The following is a 25,997-nucleotide window of genomic DNA, read 5'->3' as shown; positions in this document are numbered from 1 at the left end:
ACTCGAAGATGCTGTTGTGCACACACTAACAACATCTACACAGTACCTAAACCAATGCAATCTCTTCATCATTCCCAGAACCACAAAACTGTACAACCCCTGACCTATGTTTTAATATTCCTTTCAACTTTTCGTATCTTTTTTAAAGAGGCCAGTTTTCCGAATTTAATGTCAGGATTTGACCTGTGCGTTCACACCGTGGCAATGCAATCACCTCGATTTCCAAAGATTGTCTCAAGCTGATTAAGTAAAGCAAAATGGTGTTGAGGTCAGTCGCGGAAGACAGCCAGAGGAGATTAACGCTGGGAGAAGGGGGAAACTGGTGAAGGCTCGTGTTTAATGCTAACATCAGAATGTTGTATCGTTCAACATCTGCAACAGTGTTTTGTCCCTTTTAGGGGCGTGGGGAGAGGAAGGAGGCAAGCAATTCCCGTCCCGACCCAGGAGCAGAGAGAGGCGACCCACTAGCCACGGGAGGCGAGCTGGTGACCCTGGGGGCTGGTGAGTAAAAGATCCGCCTGAGGCAATTCAAGGACAGACGCCAACCGGCGGTAGTGTGATTCGTATGGAAAGGAAACCCGGGCTCAGGAAACTTAAAAAAAATAACTACTCTCACACGTTGGGACTGTCCTGAGTGACACCGCAGGAAAAGGAGAGAGCAAGCTCATTTCTGAGCCTGCCCTTGTGCATGGAGGAGCTGATGTAAACAGTGTCAAACTGCTGAAGCTGACTGAAAAAAAAATAAGAGGGAAGGAGACAGGTCTTTTGAGATTTAACTGGAAACAAAGCTAGATTAATAAAGTCAAAACCATGAGCCAATTTTGGAACCAATTGCAGGCTGGCAGTTCTGAAGTGGACTGGTGTGAGGGGAATTACATGATTGTCTCAAACATTGCTGAATTTTACAACACGGTTTGTAACCATTTTTAGTTTCTTTTGAAAGCAGGGTTTGTTGTATTGTATTGAGGCGAAGTGTTGTTGTTTTTTTAAAATTCTAGGACATCGAAGTTGTTGCCGATCGAGCAGAAGTCGCTGTAAACTTTTCTGGGAGAGATAAGCGGTTGGAGCAGGAAATTAACTGGAGTGGAACCTCTTGTTGTTCCGGACCGTGAGGCAGCTAGTGCCACACATTGGGCTGCTCCAGACTGACCCAGACATTTGTGTAACAGGGCGAACCAGTGCAATCCTTTGCCCTGGGCATTCTGAAGCATGTCCACAGTTGCTGCCGTTTTGATGCTTTTAAAATCCGTTGCATTTTTACAGAATTAGTCACAGTATGCAACCCCCCCCCCCCCCCCCATAGCCCAGAGTATGAATTGTTTTGCTTCGGTAAAGTCCGTGCGGATGTGTTTAGTGAAGCTCCCAGCAGCAGCACAACTCTTAGCATCTGTCTCTGCGTCTAAAACATTCCAGGTTATTATTTTAATTTTCCTATGCTAATACTGCCCTCCGATCCTTTTTTTTAAAAGCTTTATTTTCCAAAGTAATAAACTGCTACAATTTGAGTGAAATTCAGAGTTAAAGTCAGCAATATTATAGATGTTTCTATGCAGTATTGATACCCTTTAAGTTTTGATTCTGGGCAGTATTTCCAGGCTCTGTTTTCCCTAAAAAGTTAAAAATCACACAACACCAGGTTATAGTGCAACAGGTTTATGTGAAAGCACTAGCTTTCAGAGCGCCTCTCCTTCATCAGGTGGTTGTGGAGAATAAGACCATAAGACTCAGAAAGATTACAGTGTCATGCAATTGAAATTATATATTGAACAAACCTAGATTGTTGTTATGTCTTTTATCTTTTAGAATGGGTTGCAGGTTTTGGTTCATTAATGTGTAAATCCCAGAACTTATTTTAAGTCACCTTCTCGAGATAACTTAAGGTTTTATAACAAAACGTGACAGCTCAGACAATGCATTAAAGGTGTTAGGTCAGAGTCTATCTGTCCGTATCCCAATCATGAGTCAGACTGGTTCTATTCCCAAAGTGGAATTCACAAAATATTACATGTGTTGACGGCTGCAGATTGTGCATTTTTTGAACAAAATAGAATGTATCTGCAAATATAACTCTGCAACTACAAATTCACCCTATAGATGTGTGTGTGTGTGTGCGAGTGTGTGCATGAGAGAGAGTGAGTGTGTGCATGTGCGTGTGTGTGGGTGTGATGGAGTGTAAGCCTGTGAGAGGGTGTGTCGGGAGTGTTTGTATGTGTATGAGAATGAGTGTGTGTTTGAGAAAGAGTTTGTGTGAATGGGTGTGTGTGTGAGAGAGAGAGATTATACTGTAGTGGGGTCACCTGTAGTGTGGCATGTACCCAAGGTCCCGGTTGAGGCCATCCTCATGGGTACCTCAAGGCATCTCCGATCCACATCCTGAATTTCAGTGTGAGATTTGAACTTGCCTGGTCGTAGGGAATGCAACCTGAAAGTTTACTAGAGAGGGTTCAGATGGGATTTACCAGGATGTTGGATGGTTTAAGTTATAAAGAAAAGCTGGTTAGGGTGGGACTTTTTCACTGGAGTGTGGGAGGTTGAGAGGTGACCTTACAGAGGTTTGTAAAATCATGAGGGGTTTGGATAAGATTAATGGTAGGTGTCTTTTCCCTAGGATGGGGGATTTCAAGACTTGGGGTGGGGGGGGTGGCACATTTTTAAAGTGAGAGATTTGAAAAAGACACAAGGTACAGTTTTTTTTGACACAGAGAATGAGGTTCATGTGGAAATGACCTTCCTGAGGAAGTGGTGGATGCGGGCATATTTAAAACATATTTGAGTATGTCCCTGAGTGGAAAGGTTTGGAGGGAGTTAGTTTAGTTTGGGATTATGTTCCGCATGGACTGGTTTGACTAAAGGATCTGTTTCCGTGCTGTATGACTGTATGACTTTTAAAGATTTCTAAAAGACTGAGGTGGGCAGACTGATGAAATGTTAACCGGGGGAAATTCTTTTGGGAGGCCAGAACCATGAAGTGGGAGTAAACTCTTAAAAGAAAGAGAGACCTGAGATCAAATTTTAATTTCCTGAATGTGCAATTGCTATAAAAAGGTTATTAAAATTTGAAGTTATAAGAACAGGGGCATAGTGGATAGGAGTAAAGAGGTAACACTGGATTTATGCAAATCATTGGTTAAGTGACAGAGTTTGCAATCTTAAAAAAAATATAATATAGCATTAGGAGAAGCAGGGCCAAATAACCTATGACAAGTTTCCACTACTATAACAGCAAGCCTGCTGTTTGGGTACAGCTGAATCGAGCCACAATCTCCAAGTGTCATTATGTGTATATAATTCGGGTTGCATTTCTATAGGAAGGATGTTGTTAAATTTGGGAGGGTGCAGAAAAGATTATATGGGTGTTGCTGGGACTAGAGGGTATCAGTTATATGGAGAGGCTGAATGGACTGGGGATTTTTTTCCCTGTTGTTTGAGAGGTGGAGGTTTATAAAATTGTGAGGGCCATGGAAAGGATGAATAGTCAAGGGGGAGTCCAAGACTAGAGGTTTAAGATAAGAAAGGAAAGATATAAAAGGGACCTAAAGGGTAACTTATTTACACAGCGTGTCTGTGGAACAAGCTGCCAGAGGAAGTGGTGGAGGCTGGTACAATTACAGCATTTAAAAGGCATCTGGATGGATATATGAATAGGAAGAGTTTAGAGGGATATGGTCAAATGTTGGCAAATGGGACTAGGTCAGGTTGGGATGTCTGGTTGGCACGGACGAGTGGACTGAAGGGTCTTTTTCCATGCTGTATGACTCCATGCTTCTATGACTCTATGTGCTGCTGTCCATCAGTTCACCAATGTTGAGAAAGATCTGCCTTGCCAAATTGCTTCAGAACTCTTCATTATCTTAAACTGCACCATGCCATTTCCCTCTTGTGGAAAAGTTTATGCAAGAAAACTCTAAGTCTGTAATTTTGGCACATAGCTCCCTCAAGGGGAAAAGGAGGTGGGGGTTCAAGTTGTATAGTTCCCTGAGCAGACCATCCAAGACATTTGGTAGAGTGCCTTATCTCCAAAATTTTCAAACAAGCACAAAGGTAAAGCCAGGCTGGTGGTGAGATGGGTCCTGTCATCAGATCCTTCATAAGTACGCTGGAGTGTAAGTGCCACTGCTAACTGTCTTTGGAGCATCTGCAGTGGGAAAGAGATTGTTGCTCACCACATTCTGCAAAGTGCCTTTGTGAAGAAGATCTGGAAAGTGTTTTTTTTTGTCAAGATTTATCCTGGGTAGCTCAGTAACACAGGACTCTGTGCTCAGTGTGCTGATCCCAGGGGTGCACACTAAGTTAAACACTACTTATTGTTGCAGTACTGCCAACTCAGTGAAAGATGCTCTTTGGTTTGTCTGCAATGTCTCCAGTGCAAAAAGCTGTCTGTGATTGACTATTGCGGAACACCACACTTTAAGGTTCAGGAGAACATGCAAACAATACAATAAAGCTTGGGACAGCCACTGCAAAGTCTCAACTGGAAAAGGCCACAGCCGAAAAGTTTCTAGTCACAGCATAGTTAGGCTTCATAAAATGTACAAAACCCTTTGGACTATAACCACCAGAGAATGTTTGTCATAAAGTATATGTGTAAATTGTCAATATTTCATGTAATTGTAGGTTTAATGATATAGCTTGAGTGCTGTGTAATATACTGAAAGAAAGTGAACCTAATTGCTCACTGTGTAATATCAGATTCGAACTGTTATGCAATGTATTTTTTCATATTTTATGAATAAAATGTGCATTTTGACAAAAGAAGCTGAGGGTGACAATCTATTTTTCTAAGGCCCTGCTATCAGCTGCAGCGGATGTATATTGTGGGTGTTACATTAGGATTACACACTGTTGAGGCACAATCCATTTATTTTGTCGGTGGGGAATGAGGGGGGGTGTGTGTTGGGTATGGGGTGGGGGGGTGGTTGTGAACGAAGAATTTAGAACCAGTACATGGAGGTTCTTCATGCAGTGCTTGTCTTGCACAGGCAGTGATCTTTCGGGTTGTGAAATGCAGACAGAAACCTTGAACTGCATATAACACAAGTGGATGACATAATAAAGGACTTCTTGGTTTTAGTATCTGGATAAGTTAAACTAAGCGAAGTAGTACCAAATGTTGTATGAATTTGTTTGTCATTATATATACAATTATGTTGCTGAAAAATGTATTTTTTATGGGGAACTCTGAGATTTAGTCATTAGTACAATTTCTCATTGATATTATGTTCTTCATGACAGTCTTTCCTTTGGTAAGACTGTCTGATTGCTGCTTTTTGTTTGAAGACAATTGTTTTGTCGTAATGTCAATCATTTTGAGTTAATTGTGTTTGTATTATTTACATACCCTACATATTTTAACTTTTATTTTGCAGATCAGCAATGTTTTGTTTTTTGTGTTGCCACCTATATGCATGTACTTATTTCGACAATATGCAACATGTTTCAACAGTGGGATATATCTAATTTGGACTTTGCTTGTTGTTGTAGGTAAGTAGTATTGTTTCAGTTGTATTTTTCCTGGAAATTTTTTAAAAGGCTTGTAGCTGGTTGTTTAATGAGGTAATGAATGTGTGAACTTGGTATCTAGTTTCTGTATTGTTAACAGTTAAATACTTTACCTGGAAGAAAATTAATGTGATAAAATAACACTTCATCAAGCATTCTACTAAATAGTTAAAACCATCATGGCTATGGTGTTTGCACTTAGTTATTAAAATTATGCTGATATAGGTATACATTAAGACTTTTTAAAAATAGTTTCATTGTATTCTTTCCATGCATTATACTCTTGATTCCCAGTAGATTTACTTGTGAATGCTTCGTAACACCAGTTTTCTAATAAATGATTCTGTCCATCCACCCATCTATCCCATCCATCCATCCTTCCTTCCCTCCATCCATCTCTCCCTCGATCTACCCTTCCCCTCCGCCACCCCCATCTTCTAAACTAATCCATCGGAAATGCATAGAAAGGATACTCACACATTCCGACAAGTAATAATTGCCATTGATGCAAAGTGTCAATCCAGTGAGCATCTGGACAATGAAGACCTGGAAAGAGCCAGGTTTGCCCTAGTGTCTATGTTGTTTTCAGTTAAGACTTCAGTAGGTGTTTACCAATTATCCAGAATGCCTATGGACTGGTGAAATGAAAATTGCCAAGTCTTCTTGCTCTTAGTCTCTATTCAGCTATTCCTCGTGGAAATGCACCCGTGATTACCAACAATAATGCATGCTTACGTTTCTGTGCAATAAGTATCCAATAGCATTTTATAGGAACAAGGGGAGTGCTAAACAGGTAGTAGAAGGAAATTATGTAAAGAGTCCAAAGGTGCTTAATGTGATAGGTTCTGAGAAGGTGTTTTTTTTATATAGATTTGAATTTCTGTCAAGAGTCATTCTTTTTGTGACTGACTGCAGAAATATAGAAAGTGCAACTTACAAGATCAAAAGCATGATTGCAGCAAAGAGTAAATTGCAAAGTCAGATTTTATCTAAATGCCAGAGGAAATTGTGCATCTAATGTGTAACAGATATAGACATCCTTGAGTGACATGTGGATGGGATGAGCCTACATTGCAGCATTTTATTTGCAATAAGGTAATCGTAGGAATTTTGCTGGTTGGAGGGTTTTATAAAGTTGGTGTCATTTTATGTATAAAAGCAGGTTACAACAAACACTTAAATCAAATAGTGAGAGCTTTCTTGCTAATTCATATTTACTCCATCTGTATTATTTATTTGAATCTAAATAGGTTTGAACTGACATTTCAAATCCTGTTTACTTCTCAATAATATTTTCTCATAGAAATCAAATATATCTATATTTCTAACTGTTTGAATTTGATTTGTGCTAAACTAATACAGTGTAAATGTTGATTTTCAGCAGAGTCAGCAACACAAAAATGCCCAACTAACACTGGCTTCTCTTTGCATAAGTGCAGCAGTTGACTGTCTGATACGATAATGTTGCTTTGTATTGGTCACAAAAGCAGTCATACGGATTCTAGTGACAGTGCTGCAGTATAAACAGTGCCCCGAAGCTGCATGCAATGGGCCAGAGATTCAACCAAAAAGTCTCATTTTTTGATGCAAAGATTTTAGGCTGCAAACACAAAAAAAACCAATTTTAACGAAGTAATCTGATATAGGTTGCTGCTTATCATAGGAGCAAACAGGCTCACTTTTCACCTTATATTTAGATTAGATTACTTACAGTGTGCAAACAGGCCCTTCGGCCCAACAAGTCCACACCGACCCTCCGAAGGTAGACAATGGTATCTTCATATTATAACGCGGTATGAATCTCCCCTCAATTATTTTCATCAGATGAGGAGTTTCTTGAGACTAACTAAACACATTTTACAGTTTGTTCATGAAATCCAACAAATAAGAGAGACCAGTTCCTTTGCTTTTGTTTAATTTGAACTCTTACAATTACAGACAATTGCAATTTATCCATAAGTGCTATGCCAGCAGATGACTTTACCTCTAATTTACTTTGAGATAAGTCCAGTTATAACATTCCTAATGCTACCATTACAGAGGCACCATAGATTTACTGTTCTATATATTCAGCAATATAACTCCTGGTGTATTTACTCACTGAGCTTTCTTTGGTTTTAATAGACTGCAGTTATGGTTCCATAACTTAAAGGATTAAGGCAAAGAAAGCATGTTGGAACAAATTTGTAGAGTTCAGCAAATGAGCACACACTGAAAACTAATGGATTTTTCCCATCACTCACTGGATGAGTGTTCAGTCAGGAAACTGGTTGTGTTATGGACTCAAAGAGCTGTACAATACAAAAAATTACTCTTTGGTACAACACATCCAGTCTGAACAAACATCCCAATCTGACCTAGACCCATTTGCCAGCATTTGGCTTATATCTCTCCAAACCCTTAGTATTCATAAACCCATCCAAATGTCTTTTAAATGTAACAATTGTACCAGCCCCCACCACTTCCTCTGGCTGCTTGTTCCATACATGCACCACCCTCTGCTTGAAAAAGATATTTCTCACGTTCTTTTTAAATCTTTCCCCTCTCACCTTTAACCTATGCCCTCTATTCTTGAATTTAATTGAATTTATTGTCAGGTGTACTGAGGCATAGTGAAAAGCTTTGTCTTCTTAGCAATACAGGCAGATCACAGAGTAAAGTAGCATATATAAGTAAATAATAGGTAAACAGCGGCAAAAACAAAAACACAGGTACAGGCGAATGTTAAGAGTTTGTGAGTCCATTCAGTATTCTAACAACAGTAGGGTAGAAACTGTTTCAAAACTGACTAGTGCATGTATTCAGGCTTCAGTACCTTCTCCCCGATGGTAGAGGTTGTAGAAAAACGTTGCCAGGGTGGGATAGATCTTTGAGAATGCTGGCAGCCTTTCCTTGACAGCGGGCCTGGTAGATGGATTCTGTGGATGGGAGGTTGGCCTTTGTGACTGTCCAGGCCAAGTTCACCAGACTGTGTAACCAACGCCCATCTTGAATGGTACAGGTGCTATACCAGGTAGTGATACCTGGCTCCCTCACCTCGGAAAAATACTTTGGCTTTTTTTCCTATCCATGCCTCCTCATGATTTTATAAACCTCTATAAGGTTACACCTCAGCCTCCAACCCTCCAGGGACAAAAGCCACAGTTTATTCAGCTTTTCCCTGTAACTCAAACCCTGGCAACATCCCTGCAAATCTTCTTTGCACCTTCTCAAATTTAACAACATCCTTCCTATAGAAGGACAACCAAAATTGTATGCAGTATTCAAACAGTGGCTTCACCAATGTCCTGTACAGCCACAACGTCCCAACTCCTGTACTCAGTGTTCTGACCAATGAAGGCAAGCGTTCCAAACCCATTGCTCATTGCCCTGTCTACCTGCGACTCCACTTTCAAGAAACTGTGCACCTATACCTTGAGGTTTCTTTTTTCAGCAACACCCCCATCCCCCCTCCCCCCAAGGCCCTACCATTAACTGTATAAATCTTTGGCTAGTTTGCCTTACCAAAATGCAACACCTTACATTTATCAAAGCTAACTCCATTTGCTATTCCTTGGATCATTGGCCCTTATGATCCAGATCCCTTTATAGTCTGAGCTAATCCTCTTCACTGTCCACAATCTAGCTGCTTTATGACATGTCTATAGGTGGTCCATGCCTCATAGCCATAAAGAAGTGATGTGAGGATCACTACCTTGAAGATGCTGATTTTTGCCTTGGGCCAAACCTCATGCTTGAATCACATGATTTTCAAATGTGATGTCGTTGGAGAGATTGTTTCAAAATAGCAGAACTTCTGAACTGAGTTGATAGGTTTATTGTGACTGTGGCTTCTTGAAGTTTGTGACCAATGGCAGGTTTGTACAAAACCACGACCTTTACCAGACATATGATAAGGCACAATGAACGCATGCTGCAAACAATATGCTATGATAGCTATGTTGCTATAAAGCAGAGGTAAATGGATTCAATAATGCATCACATCTTAAAAAAGGTTCAAGTTCAGTTGATAATAACCAGTTGAAGGTTATGGGCACAAAGTCATGTCATATTCACTGTGCTGTATTATTGAATTTCTTGAACACATGTCTGCTTGTAGAGCTCTATTTCCTTATTTTTAAAATGGCATCATTTGGGACCCTAGTTTTATACTTTACCGAAGTCATTATGAATGCTGTGAATGACTAACAATGGGAGGAGAGTCATTTGATACAGCTACCGCTTTTATTGTGGACTGATAAGTATTCAATCAGAAGAATAGAGACCGATAAATTCTATTGCTGTGGTAGCAGCCATCTGCTCCCACAGTATGAAGAAGCTTAAAAGTAAATGGGTTTTAAATTGCTGTGATTTATTCATCTGAATGGTTTCACATGAGGAGGTTTCTGAGACCTTATGATGAAATCAGGCCAGTTGAAACTTTTATTGAAATAATAGTGAGCATGTGGTTTTGCCAAAATTGTCATTGGGTGCAATTATATCGCACTTGTGGTAACTTATGTCTGTTAGAATTCTTACCACAGTAAATTGTTCAGGCTCACAACATGTTTGGTTTTGAGATGCACATTTCACAAGAATATGTTGCACATATGTTTCTGGATATTTTAATTGCTAGAAGATCTGTAATATCCTTGAACAAAGTTCATAATCAGGTGTCACTGTCATGACACCGAATAAAAATAGAAACTGAAGTTGTGCAAAGATTGTGTACTAAAGTGAACATGGTTTCGAGATTTGTTCCAGCGCTCATGTTTAGTTGTAGGAGCATCATTCAATGTGAAAAGGAATCCCGTCCTAGAGGCTCTGTTTAATCTGAGGAAGAACTAACATCGGACTTATTAACATAAAATGATTTTGTAATGAAGAGATAGGAAAGCTGGCTGTTGTTTGAGCTAGATTATGTTGGTTATGACCTAGTTTTATAAGAACATGAGAAAAAGGAGATTGGGACCCTTTAAGGCTGCCCCCACACTCAGCAAGATCTTTGCTGATCTGCCCCAGGGCTCAACTCCTCTTCCACTGCCACCTCAGCATAGCTGTCAAAAATCTATCTACTTATAATGTCTTAGAGATGTACAGCATGGAAACAGACCCTTTGGTCCAACTCGTCCAGGCCAACCTGATATCCCAACCTAATCTAGTCCCACTTGCCAGCACTTGGCCCTTTTCCCTCCAAACCCTTCCTATTCATATACCCATCCAGATGCCTTTTAAATGTTGCAATTGTACTAGCCTCTACTACTTCCTCTGGCAGCTTATTCTATACACGTACCACCCTCCTTCCCCTCTCACCCTAAACCTATGCCCTCTAGTTCTGGACTCCCCCACCCCAGGGAAAAGACTTTGTCTATTTATCCTATCGATGCCCCTCATGATTTTATAAACCTCTATAAGGTCACCCCTCAGTCTCCGACGCTCCAGGAAAAACAGCCCCAGCCTGTTCAGCCTCTCCCTGTAGCTCAGATCTGGCAACATCCTTGTAAATCTTTTCTGAATCCTTTCAAGTTTCACAACATCCTTCCGATAGCAAGGAGACCAGAATTGCATGCAATATTCCAAAAGTGGTCTAACCAATGTCCTCTTCTTTATATACTTTCAGTGACCTCGCATCCACATCTCTCGGGGTAAAGAATTTTAGACATTTACTAGCCTCTGATAGAAGAAATTCTTTTTCCGTCTCAGTTTAAATGAGTGTCATCTTCTTTTGAAATTATGTCCCCGAATTCAAGATTCCCCCACTAGCAGAAACGTTCTCAACATCTACCCTGTCAAGCACCCCCTCAGAATCTTATGTGTTTCAATAAGATCACTTCTCATTCTTCTAAACTCTAATGAATAAAGACTCAACTTGTTTAACCATTCTGGGTAAGGCATTCTTCTATCCCTCCATTCCCAGGAATGATCATAATGATTTTGTTTTTGAACTGCACCTAGTTCCAGTCTACTCTTTTTTTTAAATGTGGGGGCAGAAACTGTTCACAGTACTTCAAATGTCACTTTGCCAACAGCATGTGCAATTGTAACAAGACTTTGTTGTTTTTCTAAAGTACAAAAACCTAATTGATTCGGGCAAAATTCTGTTTGCTGTCTTATTTACCTGCTGTTCCTGCGTAATAAACACCCAGGTACCTGGGCTGCACGGTGGCACAGTGGTTAGCACTGCTGCCTCACAGAGCCAGAGACCTGGGTTCAATTCCTGCCTCAGGCAACTGTCTGTGAGGAGTTTACACATTCTGCGTGGGTGTGCTCCAGTTTCCTCCCACAGTCCAAAGATGTGCTAAATTGTTAGTTGAAGGGGTAACTGTAGGGGAATGGGTCTGGGTGGGTTGCTCTTCAGAGGGTTGGTGTGGCCTTGTTGGGCCGAAGGGCCTGTTTCCACACTGTAAGTAATCTAATCTAATACCTTTGCAGTACACTTGTTTGGAGTCTTTCTCCATTTAAATAGCTGTCTACTTTCGATTCTTCCTATCAATGCACAATCCATTAGCCAAGTTTTTTCCCACTCCCTCAATCTCTCTATATCCATTTGCAGATTCCTGATTTTCTTATTGTGGTATGCCATCCCACAGTACCTGCTACCTCTGTTGCAATATCGCAGATATAATACAAAAATGACTTCAGTAAATTTCTGTCAGATTTCTGCTTGGTTTTGCTTCACTAATTGGAAGTCATTGCTCCGTTTTATAGAATGGGAAAGTGGTTTGATGCCCAGAATTGGAAAAACAACATGCACTTATATAGCTCAGTTAGATACATCAAAATGACTGAAAGTATTTCACAACAATGAAAGACATCTTCAATGTAGTCACTGTAATTGAGGAATTTTTTATGTACAGCAAGGTCTGACAAGCAAAGATGAAGTGACAATAGCTCTTTTAATGGTGTTCGTTGAAGGATTAATGTTTGACAAGACATTGGGAGAATTCAGTACTTTTTTCAGGGTATCTGCATACATACCTGAAAGAACAGGCAGAAGCATTGAGAGTGCACAGTCATACAGTGTAGGATTAGAGTGTCAGGTTTTGTGCTCAGTCCCCTGGAGAGGGATTTGAATGCACACACTGACAGACAACAGTATTTTACTGTTTACTGGGTGGCTCGGTGGCTCAGTGGTTAGCACTGCTGCGTCACAGCGCTAGGGACCTGGGTTCGATTCCAGCCTCGGGTGACTGTGACAGACATTCTCCCCGTGTCTCTGTGGGTTTCCTCCAGGTGCTCCGGTTTCCTCCCACAATCCAAAGATGTGCAGGTTAGGTGAATTGGTCATGCTAACTTGCCTATAGAGTTAGGTGTATTAGTTAGGGGAATGGGTCTGTGTGGGTTACTCTTTGGAGGGTCGGTGTGGACTAGTTGGCCCGAAGGGCCTGTTTCCACACTGTAGGGAATCTAATCTAATCTTACTCCACCAAGGCCGTTATTAAATACAAATATTAACACATAAATGGCATTTATCTTAAGTTTCAAAGGCCTGTTATCACTTGGTCTAATTTTATTTGCATTATAATAACTGAAAGCAACCTAATTTTATTTTCCTAAACTACCAGCTAATACTAAATTATATGCAGAGCTCTTACCCAGGCAAATCATTCTTTCACAAAAGATAAAACAATGAACAAACAAGTACTGGAAATGTAATAAGAGTAGGAAAAGCTAATAATATGGAATACACCTCTTGAAAAGAAAAAGTTAATGTTTTATATATTGAACCAATTTCTTTTTGCTCCCTTCTTTTATCTTGATCTTCTCCACAAAAAAAGCATCGCTTTCCTCCGTTTCTCAGTTCTGACATGGGAAGGGGCATTTTGGATGTAGGTTTGCTCGCAGAGCTGGGAGGTTCATTTTCAGACATTTCGTCACCATACTAGATAACATTGTCAGTGAGCCTCTGGATGATGCTTCGTCCGGAGGCCCACTGAAGATGTTCCCTAGTATAGTGACGAAACGTTTGAAAATGAACCTTCCAGCTCAGAGAGCAAACCTACATCCAGAACCTCCACCTGAGCTGCAGATCTTCTCAAAACTCATGAAGGGTCATTATTTTGAAATGGCATTCCTGGTAAGGAGTTTCCCAACCAGGAATGCCTATCAAAAACTCAGGTTCACAATCCCCATGACCTGCTGCGAATTAAAAAAATTGAAAACCTGTCTTTTCTCTTTCTACCTGCTAACTAGTTAAGTATATTGATGTACTCATCATGTTGTTTAAACCAACCGTGCAACTAGTGCACTACATTCATTTTAAATTGGTTATGGATATTCCTGATCATCAAGTATACAATTTTTGACATTCAGTTAAATGATTGAGAATATTGCTTGCTGGTGCAGAATGTAACATTAACAGGGGCAAAACGTTGAAGTAGAATAGACACTTGATGAATGCTTGACAAAATGTTGACGCTGAGGAAGGGTCACTCAACCCGAAGAAGGGTTCCTGAAGAAGGGCTCATGCCCGAAACGTCGATTCTCCTGCTCCTTGGATGCAGCCTGACCTGCTGCACTTTTCCAGCAACACATTTTCAGCTCACTCAACCCGAAGTAATAATTCAGATTTCTCTCCACAGATGCTGCCAGACCTGGTGAGCTTTTCCAGCAATTTATGAACAAAGAATGAAGAAGCTTACAACACAGGAGCAGGCCCTTCAGCCCAGCAAGCCTCCACCGATCCAGATCCTCTATCTAAACCTGCCGCTTATTTTCTAAGGATCTGTATCCCTCTGTTCCCTGCCCATTCATTTATCTGTCTAGATACATATTAAATGACGCTATTGTTCCCACCTCTAACACCTCCACTGGCAATGCGTTATAGGCATCCATCACCCTCTGCGTGAAGAATCTCCCATGCATATCTCTGCTAAACTTTTCCCCTCTCACTTTGAACTTGTGACCCCGAGTAATTGAGACCTCCACTCTGGGAAAAACTTTCTTGCTATCCACCCTGTCTACACCTCTCATGATTTTGTAGGCTTCAATCAGGTCCCCCCTCAACCTCCTTCTTTCCGATGAAAATAATCCTAATCTACTTAACCACTCCTCATAGCTAGCACCCTCCATACCAGGCAACATCTTGGTGACCTCCTCTGCACCCCCTCCAAAGCATCCACATCCTTTTGGTAATGTGGCGACCAGAATTGTACGCAGTATTCCAAATGTGGCCAAACCAAAGTCCTATACAGCTGTAACATGACCTGCCAACTCTTGTACTCAATACCCCGTCCAATGAAGGAAAGCATGCTGTTGCCTTCTTGACCACTTTACTGACCTGCATTGCCATCTTCAGGGAATAATGGACCCGAGCACCCAGATCTCTCTGTACATCAATTTTCCTCAGTACCTTTCCATTTACTGTATAGTTCGCTCTTGAATTGCATCTTCCAAAATGCATCACCTCGCATTTGTCTGGATGAACTCCATCTACCATTTTTCTGCCCAACTCTCCAATCTATCTATATTCTGCTGCATTCTTTGACAATCCCCTTCAATATCTGCTACTCCTCCAATCTTAGGATCATCTGCAAACTTGCAAATGAGGCAACCTACACCTTTCTCCAAATCATTTATGTATATCACAAACAACAGTGGTCCCAGCACAGAGCCCTGTGGAACACCACCAGACACAGGTCTCCATTTTGAGAAGCTCCCTTCCACTACTACTTTCTGTCTCCTGTTGCCCAACCAGTTCTCTATCCATCTAGCTCGTACACCCTGGACCCCATCAGCCCATCATGGGGATCCTTATCAAGCGCCTTCCTAAAGTCCATGTATATCACAACTGCATCCCTTCAATTTTGTCACTTCTTCAAAGAATTCTATTAGGTTTGTAAGACATGACCTTCTCTGCACAAAACATGCTGCCTAACATGCTGTGGGCGGTATGGTGGCACAGTGGTTAGCACTGCTGCCTCACAGCGCCAAAGACCCGGGTTCAATTCCTGCCTCAGGCAACTGTCTGTGTGGAGTTTGCACATTCTCCCCATGTCTGTGTGGGTTTCCTCCAGGTGCTCCAGTTTCCTTCCACAGTCCAAAGATGTGCAGGCCAGGTGAATTGGCCATGTTAAATTGCCCATAGTGTTAGGTGAAGGAGTGAATTTAGGGGAATGGGTCTTCGGAGGATCGGTGTGGACTTGTTGGGTCGAAGGGCCTGTTTCCACACTGTAAGTAATCTAATCTAATCTATCACTGATAAGCTCATTTTCTTCAAAATGGGTATATAATCCTATCCCTCAGTATCTTGTCCAGTAGCTTCCCTACCACTGATGTCAGGCTCACAGGTCTGTAATTACCTGGATTATCCTTGCTTAAACAAGGGGACAACATTAGCAATTTTCCAGTCCCCTGGGACCTCCCCTGTTTTCAAGGATGTTGCAAAGATATCTGTTAAAGCCCAGCTATTTCCTCTCTCGCTTCTCTCAGTAACTTGGGATAGATCTATTCTGGAACTGGGGTCTTGTCCACCTTAATGCCTTTTAGAATACCTAACACTTCCTCCCTCTTTATGCCGACTTGACCCAGAGTAATCATGTTCCTCTCTTCGGTGAATACCAATGCCAAGTACTCATTAAGAACCTCACCCATTTTCTCTGACTCCATGGATATCTTTCCTTCTTTATTCTTGAGTGGGCCAACCCTTTCCCTCGTTACCCTCTTTCTCCTTTTATACAAATAAAAGGCTTTGGAGTATTCCTTAACTCTGCTCGCTAAGGATATCTCATGACCTCTTTTAACCCTCTTAATTCCTCATTTCAGATTGGTGCACATTCCCGATATTCTTCCAAAGCTTCATCTGTCTTCAGTCCCTTAGACCTTATGTACGCATCCTTTTTCCTCTTAGCTAGCCTCACAATTTCACCGGTCATCCATGGTTCCCTAATCTTGCCATTTCTATCCCTCATTTTCACAGGAACATATCTCTCCTGCACTCTAAGCAAGCTCTCTTTAAAACCCTCCCACATATCGAATGGGGATTTCCCTTCAAACAGCTGCTACCAATCTACATTCCCCAGCCCCCACCGAATTTTGGTATAGTTGGCCTTTCCCCAATTTAGCTCTTCCTTTAGGACCCCTCTCACCTTTGTCCATGAGTATCCGAAAACTTATGGAATTGTGAGCATTATTCCCAAAGTAATCCCCCACTGAAACTTCAATCACCTGGCCGGGCTCATTTCCCAACAGCAGGTCCAGTGTGGCCCCTTCCCAAGTTGGACCATTTCCATACTGCTCTAGAAAACCCTCCTGGATGTTCCTTACAAATTCTGCTCCATCAAGACCTCTAACACTGAGTGAATCCCAGTCAATGTTGGGAAAATTAAAATCTCCTATCACCACCACCCTGTTTTTGTTTCTGATTGACAGCATCCACAGATCTTTTGGTTTTTAAAATGTTAAAGTTTTTTGTCTGCCATTCATCAAGACTAGACATTGCCTGTACTCCCTCAGCTTACTCTGGAAGGGGAAGGTGTGTCAAACATTTGAACCACAAGCTAGCGATCTCAAGCTGCTACTTTGCAGTAAACACATGAGGATGCTGCTGTCAAGCTGAAAAGATGTTTTATCTGTCACGCAATTATGTAATGTGTTTTGAGTTTCAGTATCTTGTGATGCAAGGGATATTCTTTGACCACTTAAAATGGGCAGTATGCCAGTCGTACTTACTCAGTTCTTGTTTGCAAGCCTCAGAACATTACATCGATCATTAGATGTGATTCTGCTTTATGGCAACATTTATGAACTAATCTGAATGCTAAGAATTACACTGGGAACCAATTTAAGATTATCGATCAGATTTTCAGTGTGAAGGATTTGTGCATGTGGAAAGCCACACATGTTAATACACAGGACCCTGTTTTATGTAGGCGGGCCAGTGGCAGAGGTTATGGGCTCTCATGCTGTCCCTGGCACATGGATCCTCTGTCACTGTAAACAAAGGGCTCATGGAGACTGTCGACCTCTGCATTTTCATGGCACCACCCTGACCATTCAGAGTCCATCTGCCTGGTCAGAGAAGTAAGATCGACAGGTCCAGCTGTATCTTGGTGTTAACCAATCAGCACCCTCTTAACAAAGAGAACAAAGAAAATTTCTTCTTATGTTGTATCAATTGGTGTCTCAACCTTCAAGTCAGTTCCTTGGATCCTAGTTCTGATGAGCTGGAAATGTGTTGCTGGAAAAGCGCAGCAGGTCAGGCAGCATCCAGTACCTCACTTTCTCCTCCTAGTTCTGATGAGTTCAAGATGAAAAATTTTGTGTTTTCAGCTCCTTTTAGATAGGGGCAATATTTATTTAATTAAAGTATTTTCTTCAGTTCACGTCACAAATGGTGAGGCTTCAATTAAACCTTGAGGATTTGTGTTTAAAATTGACTCAATCATTGTAAGAATTGTCAAATGACTTGAAAGATGTCACTTTCAGGATATTTTATACTTCCAGCCTTATTATGAAATTAAATATGCTGCAAACATCTGATCAGTCCACGGGATTTTTGTCACATTTCTGTAATACTTAAAATGGGCAAACCAAATACGAGGCAATCAAATTTGTTTATTGCATACTGTAATTTGATTATTAATAAGGCACATTTACACACTTTTGTTATACTAAATTAATGTATTAAATATACTATTTTACACAAATTTTCTGGATGTGAGATATCAACAGTCAGTGAACTTGGACTTAGATGATTGCAAGTCTCACTAGATTTGCTGTTTAAGGCTTGACGTCATCTGGTGCATTTTGATTAAATTGTAGCCTTGTAATTCACTCCTAGCTTTTAATTCTCTGCATGCTGTATGTGCCCAGCAGCATATCAAAATCAAATAAACGTCACTTTCCATTTGTTTCAAAGGACAAAATGCATGTTTTGAATCTCTCGTGCTCAGATGTGTGCACTTTTTCAAACCATTGACATGGGCACTTGAATCCCGAAGATTAATTAAGAGAATTTGGAAAAAGACCATGCTGTGTCTTCAAGAAAGCTCATTGGATGAGAGATGGGGTTTTATTAGCATGTCTGAATTGCAGTCTTTCCAAACGATCATAGTACACAAACTAATAATGTACACCGTGCAGACAATTTATTGCTGCTTGTAACTAACCAAAATCCTGTTGATTCTGTGCCCAACAGGTATAGGTTCAGTTTATTTTCATGCAACTTTGAGTTTCATCGGTCAGATGTTAGATGAACTAGCAATCCTTTGGGTTCTAATGTGTGCGCTGGCTATGTGGTTCCCCAGACGGTATTTACCAAGGATTTTCCAACGAGACAGGTAAGGCTGGATACAAACGTATATACTCTATATGGTCAGCTAAAAGTCTCAAAAATAATTTCTTACATTGATGATCATCAGAAAAGTTTCGCTGTCTCTAGGATGTATTTCTTCATTCAAGAGCTAAATACTAGATACTGAGAATTTGAACCAAAAATGTTGAAAAGGGGCAGCAGATCAGTCTGTGAAGATCTAAACTATTTCTTTTTGGCTAAGTTTGAGTGGTGCTATGATTTTTTGACAAGTTTTTGTGATGAGGTTTAGTGAGTCCTCCCATTGTATCTTATCAAACATGCTGCTTTAATTACCTATCACACCCAAAGGCTTCTCTCATTCTAATTCTGACCCAATCTTATTAGATACTATTTCCGGACAACTCCCTGAACAATGGATATCCCAGAATTCACTGGCACCCCCTGCGCTCATGCCATCTTTAAAAGCAGGTTGTGCAAGTCAGGCAAACACTGTCAGTCCAGACCTGTCCTGCATGGTTCCTGACATTTGCCCTGGACTTGGCAGAAAGGGAGTAATTGGCACCTGGCTGTGTGGATAAGGGATCTGGAAGTCCTGTTTGATGGGCTGGTGAACAAGCAGGACTTCCTGTTTCCCTAGGATCAGAGGAGTGGAGGCCAATATACCAGACCATGCCAACTTGGCCTGAGGTTGCCATCCAGGTCAGTGTGGTCTCAGCATTCTAGAGGTATACCCAACACTCGAAGAAGAAGGTCAATGACCTTCTCCATTCCGCCAGCATTCCATCACCACTCTGGTACCTCACACTCACTCCATCCCAGCTCCTGTAATCACCTCTCACCAAGGCTGATGCTCTATCACTCCCACAATTGCCTGCAATACTGTCACCCACCCCACCGCCATGAATCACACACGCCCTTGGCACTGCCCAATCACTGGCTCGGGCCACCTCCTGACCAAAAGTCAATACGCTTCTCCACTCTGCTTGGATGACCGCCAACATCTTCTCTTGAAGGCTTCACACTCGTTCTATCTCTGCTAACTGTGCCCACTTCCCACTAAGGTTCATGCTGTACCACTCTCAGTATAGCCTACAGCACCTTCCCTCACTCAATCTCACCCACCACTATTCCCAATGGTGTTAACCCTGCATGCCCTTGACACTGTCTACTCACTCACTTAGTACACGACCTCACCTGGAGTAAAAATAATATCTCTGCCACCCACTTACATCTCCCGTCAAACCTGCCTCTGTCTCCCATTCCATGAGGAAAGTAGCACTATAGAGCAGAAAGAGTCAAGATGTAGTGGGCTTCCTGACATTCAGCTCATCATTCCTTATGATGAGAGCATCCTAACACTGACCTCTATAAGTGGCTGACCCACTATGTCCAAGCTCCTGGACTGGTAACAGAGATTGCCCTTGAGTAACAGTGCCAGGACCAAATGAGCGAAGGCTATCCCTCTTGACATGACTGGGGCTTGCTGACAACCATGATAAGATTCCTGGTTTTGTATCTGTTCTAAATGACAAGGCAAAGCAGCAGAAATATGAACCTCTTACCTCTGGCTGAGGAGGGAGCAAAACACAAAATGGTAAGGCAAAGTAGGGAAACACTGAGCATCCAGGTATGATTAGAGTAAGTGAGTAATATGACAGTGAGTGAAGTAAGCCAGTGATGCAGCCTGGTCCAGTCCAAGAGCTGAGCACACATTATCCGTGATGCGGTATGACAATGGTAGTTGCTGGTGCAGCCCAAGGTGCAGAAGCATCTTGTACATGGATTAGACATGTGCCTTGGAGGTAGCTAGAGGTTGGCCCATATCAGTGCCAATGTCCATGGACGTGGGATGTGTGTGACTGATGCCCAGCGAATGTGTCCAGAGGTATCGGTACCTGGTGTCCAACATGGAGATAAGTTGGAGCAAGCAGCAAGCCAAATTCACCGGGCACCCTCTCTGGTTTCCTTGTTGAGTCTTCTCAATATGAATTGAATTGAATTTATTGTCACGTTGTACCGGGACACAGTGAAAAGCTTTGTCTTGAGAGCAACACAGGCAGATCACGTGGTTAAATAGCATAGATAGTAAATAATAGGTAAACAGTGGCAAAAAACAAAAACACAGGTACAGGCAAATGTGAAGAGTTTGTGAGTCCATTCAGTATTCTAACAACAGTAGGGTAGAAACTGTTTTGAAACCGGCTGGTGCATGTGTTCATGTGACATACCTATGGTAGAGGTATGTCCAGCGTGTTTGGCAAGTTTGGTGAGAGAGAAAACTATAATAGTCAGGTGAGCTATTTTTTATTCATTTGTCAGATTTTGGGCATCGCTGCCTGGGCCCAGCATTTATTGCCCAACCTTGTTGCCCTTGAGAAAATAATGATGAGTTGTCTTCTTGAACCGCTGCAGTCCACCTGCTGTGGGTTGATCCACAATAGCCTTAAGGAGGGAATTCCAGGATATTGACCCAGTGACAGTGAAGGAACGGTGACATATTTCCAAGTCAGGATGATGCGTGGCTTGGAGGAGAACTTACAGGTGATGGTGTTCCCATATATCTGCTGCCCTTGTCCTTCTAGATGAAAGTGGTCATGGGTTTGGAAGGTGCAGTCTAATTTGCTGAATTTCTGTAGTGCATCTTGTAGATAGTACACACTTGTGCCACTGAGTGTCGGTGATGGAGGGTGTGAATGTTTGTGGATACAGTGCCAATCAAGTGGGCTGCTTTGTCCTGGATGGTGTCAAGTGTCTTGAATATTGTTGGGGTGCACCCATCCAGGAAGGTAGGGAGTATTCCCCCGCACTGCTGACTTGTGCCTTGCAGATGGGGGACAGGCTCTGGGGAGTCAGGGGATGAGTTGGGCTGTCAACAAGGTGTTTGGCAAGCAATAATCCCTCTGATTTGACTTGCTACCGTCTAGTAAGCTATCTACCGTACCCCTTGTAAAAAGCACAAGGCATGTTCCCAATATTGAGATGAACCTTGTTGGACTACTCATTTGATTCTGCTACAAATCTCACCATAACCTAAGTCACTCCGACCCTATAAGATTCATCACAGGGTTAGTGTTTCAGGGCTATGATCTCTTTGTAGTTCAATGAAATTCGCTGAGAATCAATTTGTCACTTAGAAGTTGTCAAATGGTATATGAAACATATATGAAAAATTGTGTTCATAAATAAAGCCTGCACTGGTATTTGCTTTTATACCCCTTAAGTCTTCAATATTTTATCATGGCAATCTTTGAAACATTGACTGTTTTGCTCATCCATTTTGTAAAATCTCTGTGAGTATATAATAGGACATTGGAAACGTCAGTTAGCTCAGTTTCCCCAGAATGATGTTTGGTCAGTAAACAAATTTCAAAGAAGCTCGTAGATAATCTGTAATCAGAAGCTGACCATGATGGGTGTGTCCATCTCTTTGCTGTTGGCCCAGGGCCAAGAGGCTCCATTTGTGCCAGATTGGTATGAGTCCTTTTGCACAGTGTTTCTGTTGACTTTGCAGGAATCTCAGGCAACTCGAACAGTTGAGCAGACTGACTGAGGCCAGCATTGGATCAACAACATTTTTTTAAAAAGGCCAAAGCCAGTCTTTGCTTGACCAATAGGAAGATGGAGTACAAGAGCAAAGAGTTCATAGTAGAAATTTATGTCATAGATTCTAGCTGTTCGATTTGTACCCATTCGTTGTACCCAGCCTAAACCAAACTCACCTGCTGCTTTCTCTATAGTCTTCAATCTTATTCTGCTTCAAATATTTATCCAGCTTCACTCAAAACATGGAGTGGTCTCAACATCTACTAGTCCTGCGGCAAAGCATTTCATGTTGCAAGAATTTTCTGGAAAGAAATTTTGCTTGACCGTTGCTGACTCCCAACAAAATATAGTTTTTCTTTATTCACCCTATCAAACTTCACATAATTTTGGAAATCTCAATTTAATCTCCTCTTGGCTGCCTCTACCTCAGTTAAAATAGTACGAGTGTTTCAAATCTGTCCTTGTACTTGTACCAGTACAATAACAATTCGCATTTATATCACTTCTTTAACTTTGGAAAATTTCCCAGGGCCTTTCACGGGAACATAATAGATGAAAATGAACACTAAGCCAAAGGTGATTTGAAGAGCGTTGGTTAAAACCTTGGTTAAAGAGGTCAGGTTGGAAGATCTTGAATATTGAGAGAGTGGTTTCAGGTTTCAGAATCTAGGCCAAAATGACTGAAGTCATTACAGTTAATAGAGGACTAAAGGGAATTGTGATTTCATAAGTGTTCACCTTTAAAGGAATGCAGAATTCCTAAAGTATTGTCGGATGAAGAACTCAGAGATAGGAAACGGAAAAGAATGCCTCATATTCTGCCTTGGGACCCTCCAACCACTTGGGATCAACGTCGATTTCACCAATTTCCTCATTTCCCTTCCCCCCCCCCACCTTATCCCAGACCTGTCACCTTCATCCCCACCTTCATCTACCTATCGCATTAACAGCTACCTTCCCCAACCCCCCAACCCCACTCCCCACCCATTTATCTTCAGCTCCCTTAGGACCCCTCTCCCACCCCAACATTCCTGATGAAGAGGTTATGCTCAAAACGTTAACTCTCCTGCTTCTCGGATGCCGCCTGACCGGCTGTGCTTTTCCAGCATTACACCTTTTGACTCTGATCTCTAGTATCTGCAGTCCTCGCTTTCTCATGTGAACACAGCCCAGTCCATCACACAAACCAACCTTCCATCCGTTGACTCCAATATACGTCTTGCTGCTTGGGAATAATCAACGATCCCTTCCAGCTCAGTTATAATCTCTTCCAACCTCTTCCGTCAGGCAGAAGATACAAAAGCTGAAACATATGTGCCAAGAGATTCAAGAAAAGTTTGTTCCCCGTTGTTATTAGTCTTCCAAATGGACCACTTAAAATTTAAATTTAATGTTCACCTCGCTCTTTGCATACCTTCTCTGCAGCTGTAACATTGTATTCTTCATTGTGCTGTATTACCCTAACACACGTGTATGGTATGGTCTGCTTCTACTGCAAGTAAAATAAAACCTTTCACTGTAGCTAGGTACATGTGACAATAATAAATCAAATCAAATCAAATCTGGTGGGTCTGCCCTGCTCACTGCACAGGATATGCTCAGGGATAGATGACCAGGAGTCTGAGATATTAATGTAAGGTATGATTTGTGAACATGACAATATCAAGTTCTGCTTGTGTGGACTGTGGGACAGCATTGCTAATTTTGATACAAGTCCTCAGAGGAAGCCTTTGTAGTGTCATCTGGACCAGGTGTGCCTTTGTGGTTTCTGGAACCAAGGTTGATGTTGGGCAGTCTGTACTGTTTTATTATCATTTTTTTCTTATGATTTTGAAATAACTGAGTAACTTAGAATTGTCCAGCATAGAAAAAGACCCTTTGGTTCAACCAGTCCATGTCGACCATAATCCCAAACTAAATTAGTCCCACCTGCCTGTGCTTGGTCCATTTCATTCCAAACATTTCTTAAAAGAACTGAAAATGAATCAAAGTAAAAATCTTATAGTACTGAAATGGAAGAACTGTAAGAAATCTAGAAGTAAATCTGGAAATAAGCCTGAATTTCAGGAACAGTTGCAAGATCCACACTAATCTCAGTCCACCATTTTAGAATCTTGCCAGGCCATTTTAGAGGGTAGTTAAGAATTAACACATTGCTGTTTTCTGAAGTCATATATTTCAGTTAGACCCTGTAAGGATGGCAAATTTCCTTCCCTGATGAATACTATTGAACCAAATGGAATTTTACAACAATCTGTAGTTTCATGGCCTTCATTTTTAATATCAACATTTTCTTCCAGATTTTGTTTTAATATCTTTGATTAGATTTCCCAGTTGCCGTGATGAGATTTCTATTGTCTTTTTGATTATTTGGTCTGAGCCTCTAGATAACCATCCCAGGATAATTACTGCTGAGCTCTCATACCCTAGAGGATAAGCACTGGAAATCTGAAATAAAGGCTGGAACAGCTGCAAGTACAAAACAAGAGTGTCATATCTGAGTAAATATGCAGCAAGTCCCTCAGCAGACGCTGCCAGACATAATGTATTTCCAGCATTTCCTGTTTTCAGTCAATACTGGACAGTGAATTTGTCAACAGAGTTACCAAGAGAAGATCATATTTACATCGTCAGCTACCATTCCTGCAACTATTCTGAATAAACGTTTGTTTTCTTTTGCTGCAGAATGAAACTGTTAAACAAGTTAAGGTGTTTTGTCACAAAAAGAAAGTCTGTGACCAAACTTCTCTTGGCAATGCACTTTGAAACTTTGTAAAAGGTGGTTTATGATTTGGTGGACTGATAAATTTAGTAAGAATTTTCCATAGCTTTTCTTATTGGTTGGGACAGCACGGTGGCTCAGTGGTTAGCACTGCTGCCTCACAGAGCCAGGGATCCATGTTCGATTCTAGACAGTTGTGTGGAGTTGGCACATTCTCTCCCTGTCTCCATGGGTCGGAGGTTTCCTCAAATTTGCATGGTGGAATGGCCATGCTGAATTACCCTGTAGTGTCTAGTGATGTACAGGCTAGGTGGATTAGTCATGGGAAATACAGGGGTGGGTCGAGGTGGAAATCGAAAAGTGTGGAGCTGGAAAAGCACAGAATGTCAGGCAGCATATGAGGAGCAGGAGAATCGACATTTTGATCATAAGCCCTTCATCAGGAATGTGGAGGGTGGGAAGGGGGCTGAGAGATAAATAGGAGGGTGGGGCTGGGGCTGGGGAAAAGGTAACTGGGAAGGCGATAGGTGGATGCATGTGGTGGGTGATGGTGATAGGTTGGAGGGAGGGTGGAGCGGATAGGTGGGAAGGAAGGTAGACAGGTAGGACAGTTCAAGAGGGCAGTGCTGAGTTGGAAGGTTGGATCCGGGATAAGGTGGGAGGAGGGGGGATGAGGAAACTGGTGAAATTGACATTGATGCCATGTGGTTGGAGGGTCCAAGGCGGAAGATGAGGTGTTCTTCTTCCGCCTAAATCCAAGGTGGCTTGGATTTAGCGGTGGAGATGCTCTTCGGAGAATTGGTGTGAACTGGATGGGCCAAATGGCCTGCTTCCATATTGTAGGGAATACTCTCACTGTAAGAGTGAAAGCACACAACCTTAGCTGAAAAATCTGATTTGAGATGGAATTAGCAAAACAGAAATTTACTTCTGATCTCCATGTTACCCCTTGGTGGTATGAACGTACAATGCCAGGTTCCGCCTGTACTTTGAAGCTAT

General features: G+C 41.7%; 1 protein-coding gene across 1 annotated transcript in view; it reads left to right on the top strand.

Moving 5' to 3' along the window:
- The first annotated feature begins 582 nt into the window (after nucleotides 1-582).
- acer2 (alkaline ceramidase 2) overlaps nucleotides 583-25,997 on the top strand; it is a 66,986-nt gene continuing 41,571 nt past the window's right edge. The window contains exons 1-3 of the mRNA XM_043719072.2: nucleotides 583-912; nucleotides 5,367-5,481; nucleotides 18,617-18,758. Coding sequence (XP_043575007.1) covers nucleotides 811-912; nucleotides 5,367-5,481; nucleotides 18,617-18,758 — 359 coding nt within the window. The 5' untranslated portion in view covers nucleotides 583-810. The remainder of the gene's footprint in view (nucleotides 913-5,366; nucleotides 5,482-18,616; nucleotides 18,759-25,997) is intronic.

Source organism: Chiloscyllium plagiosum, unplaced genomic scaffold (assembly GCF_037043375.1).
Source record: "Chiloscyllium plagiosum isolate Xiang-an unplaced genomic scaffold, Cpla_swu_hap1 HiC_scaffold_2, whole genome shotgun sequence".
Taxonomy (NCBI): domain Eukaryota; kingdom Metazoa; phylum Chordata; class Chondrichthyes; order Orectolobiformes; family Hemiscylliidae; genus Chiloscyllium; species Chiloscyllium plagiosum.
This window is presented reverse-complemented; position numbering and strand designations above follow the sequence as displayed.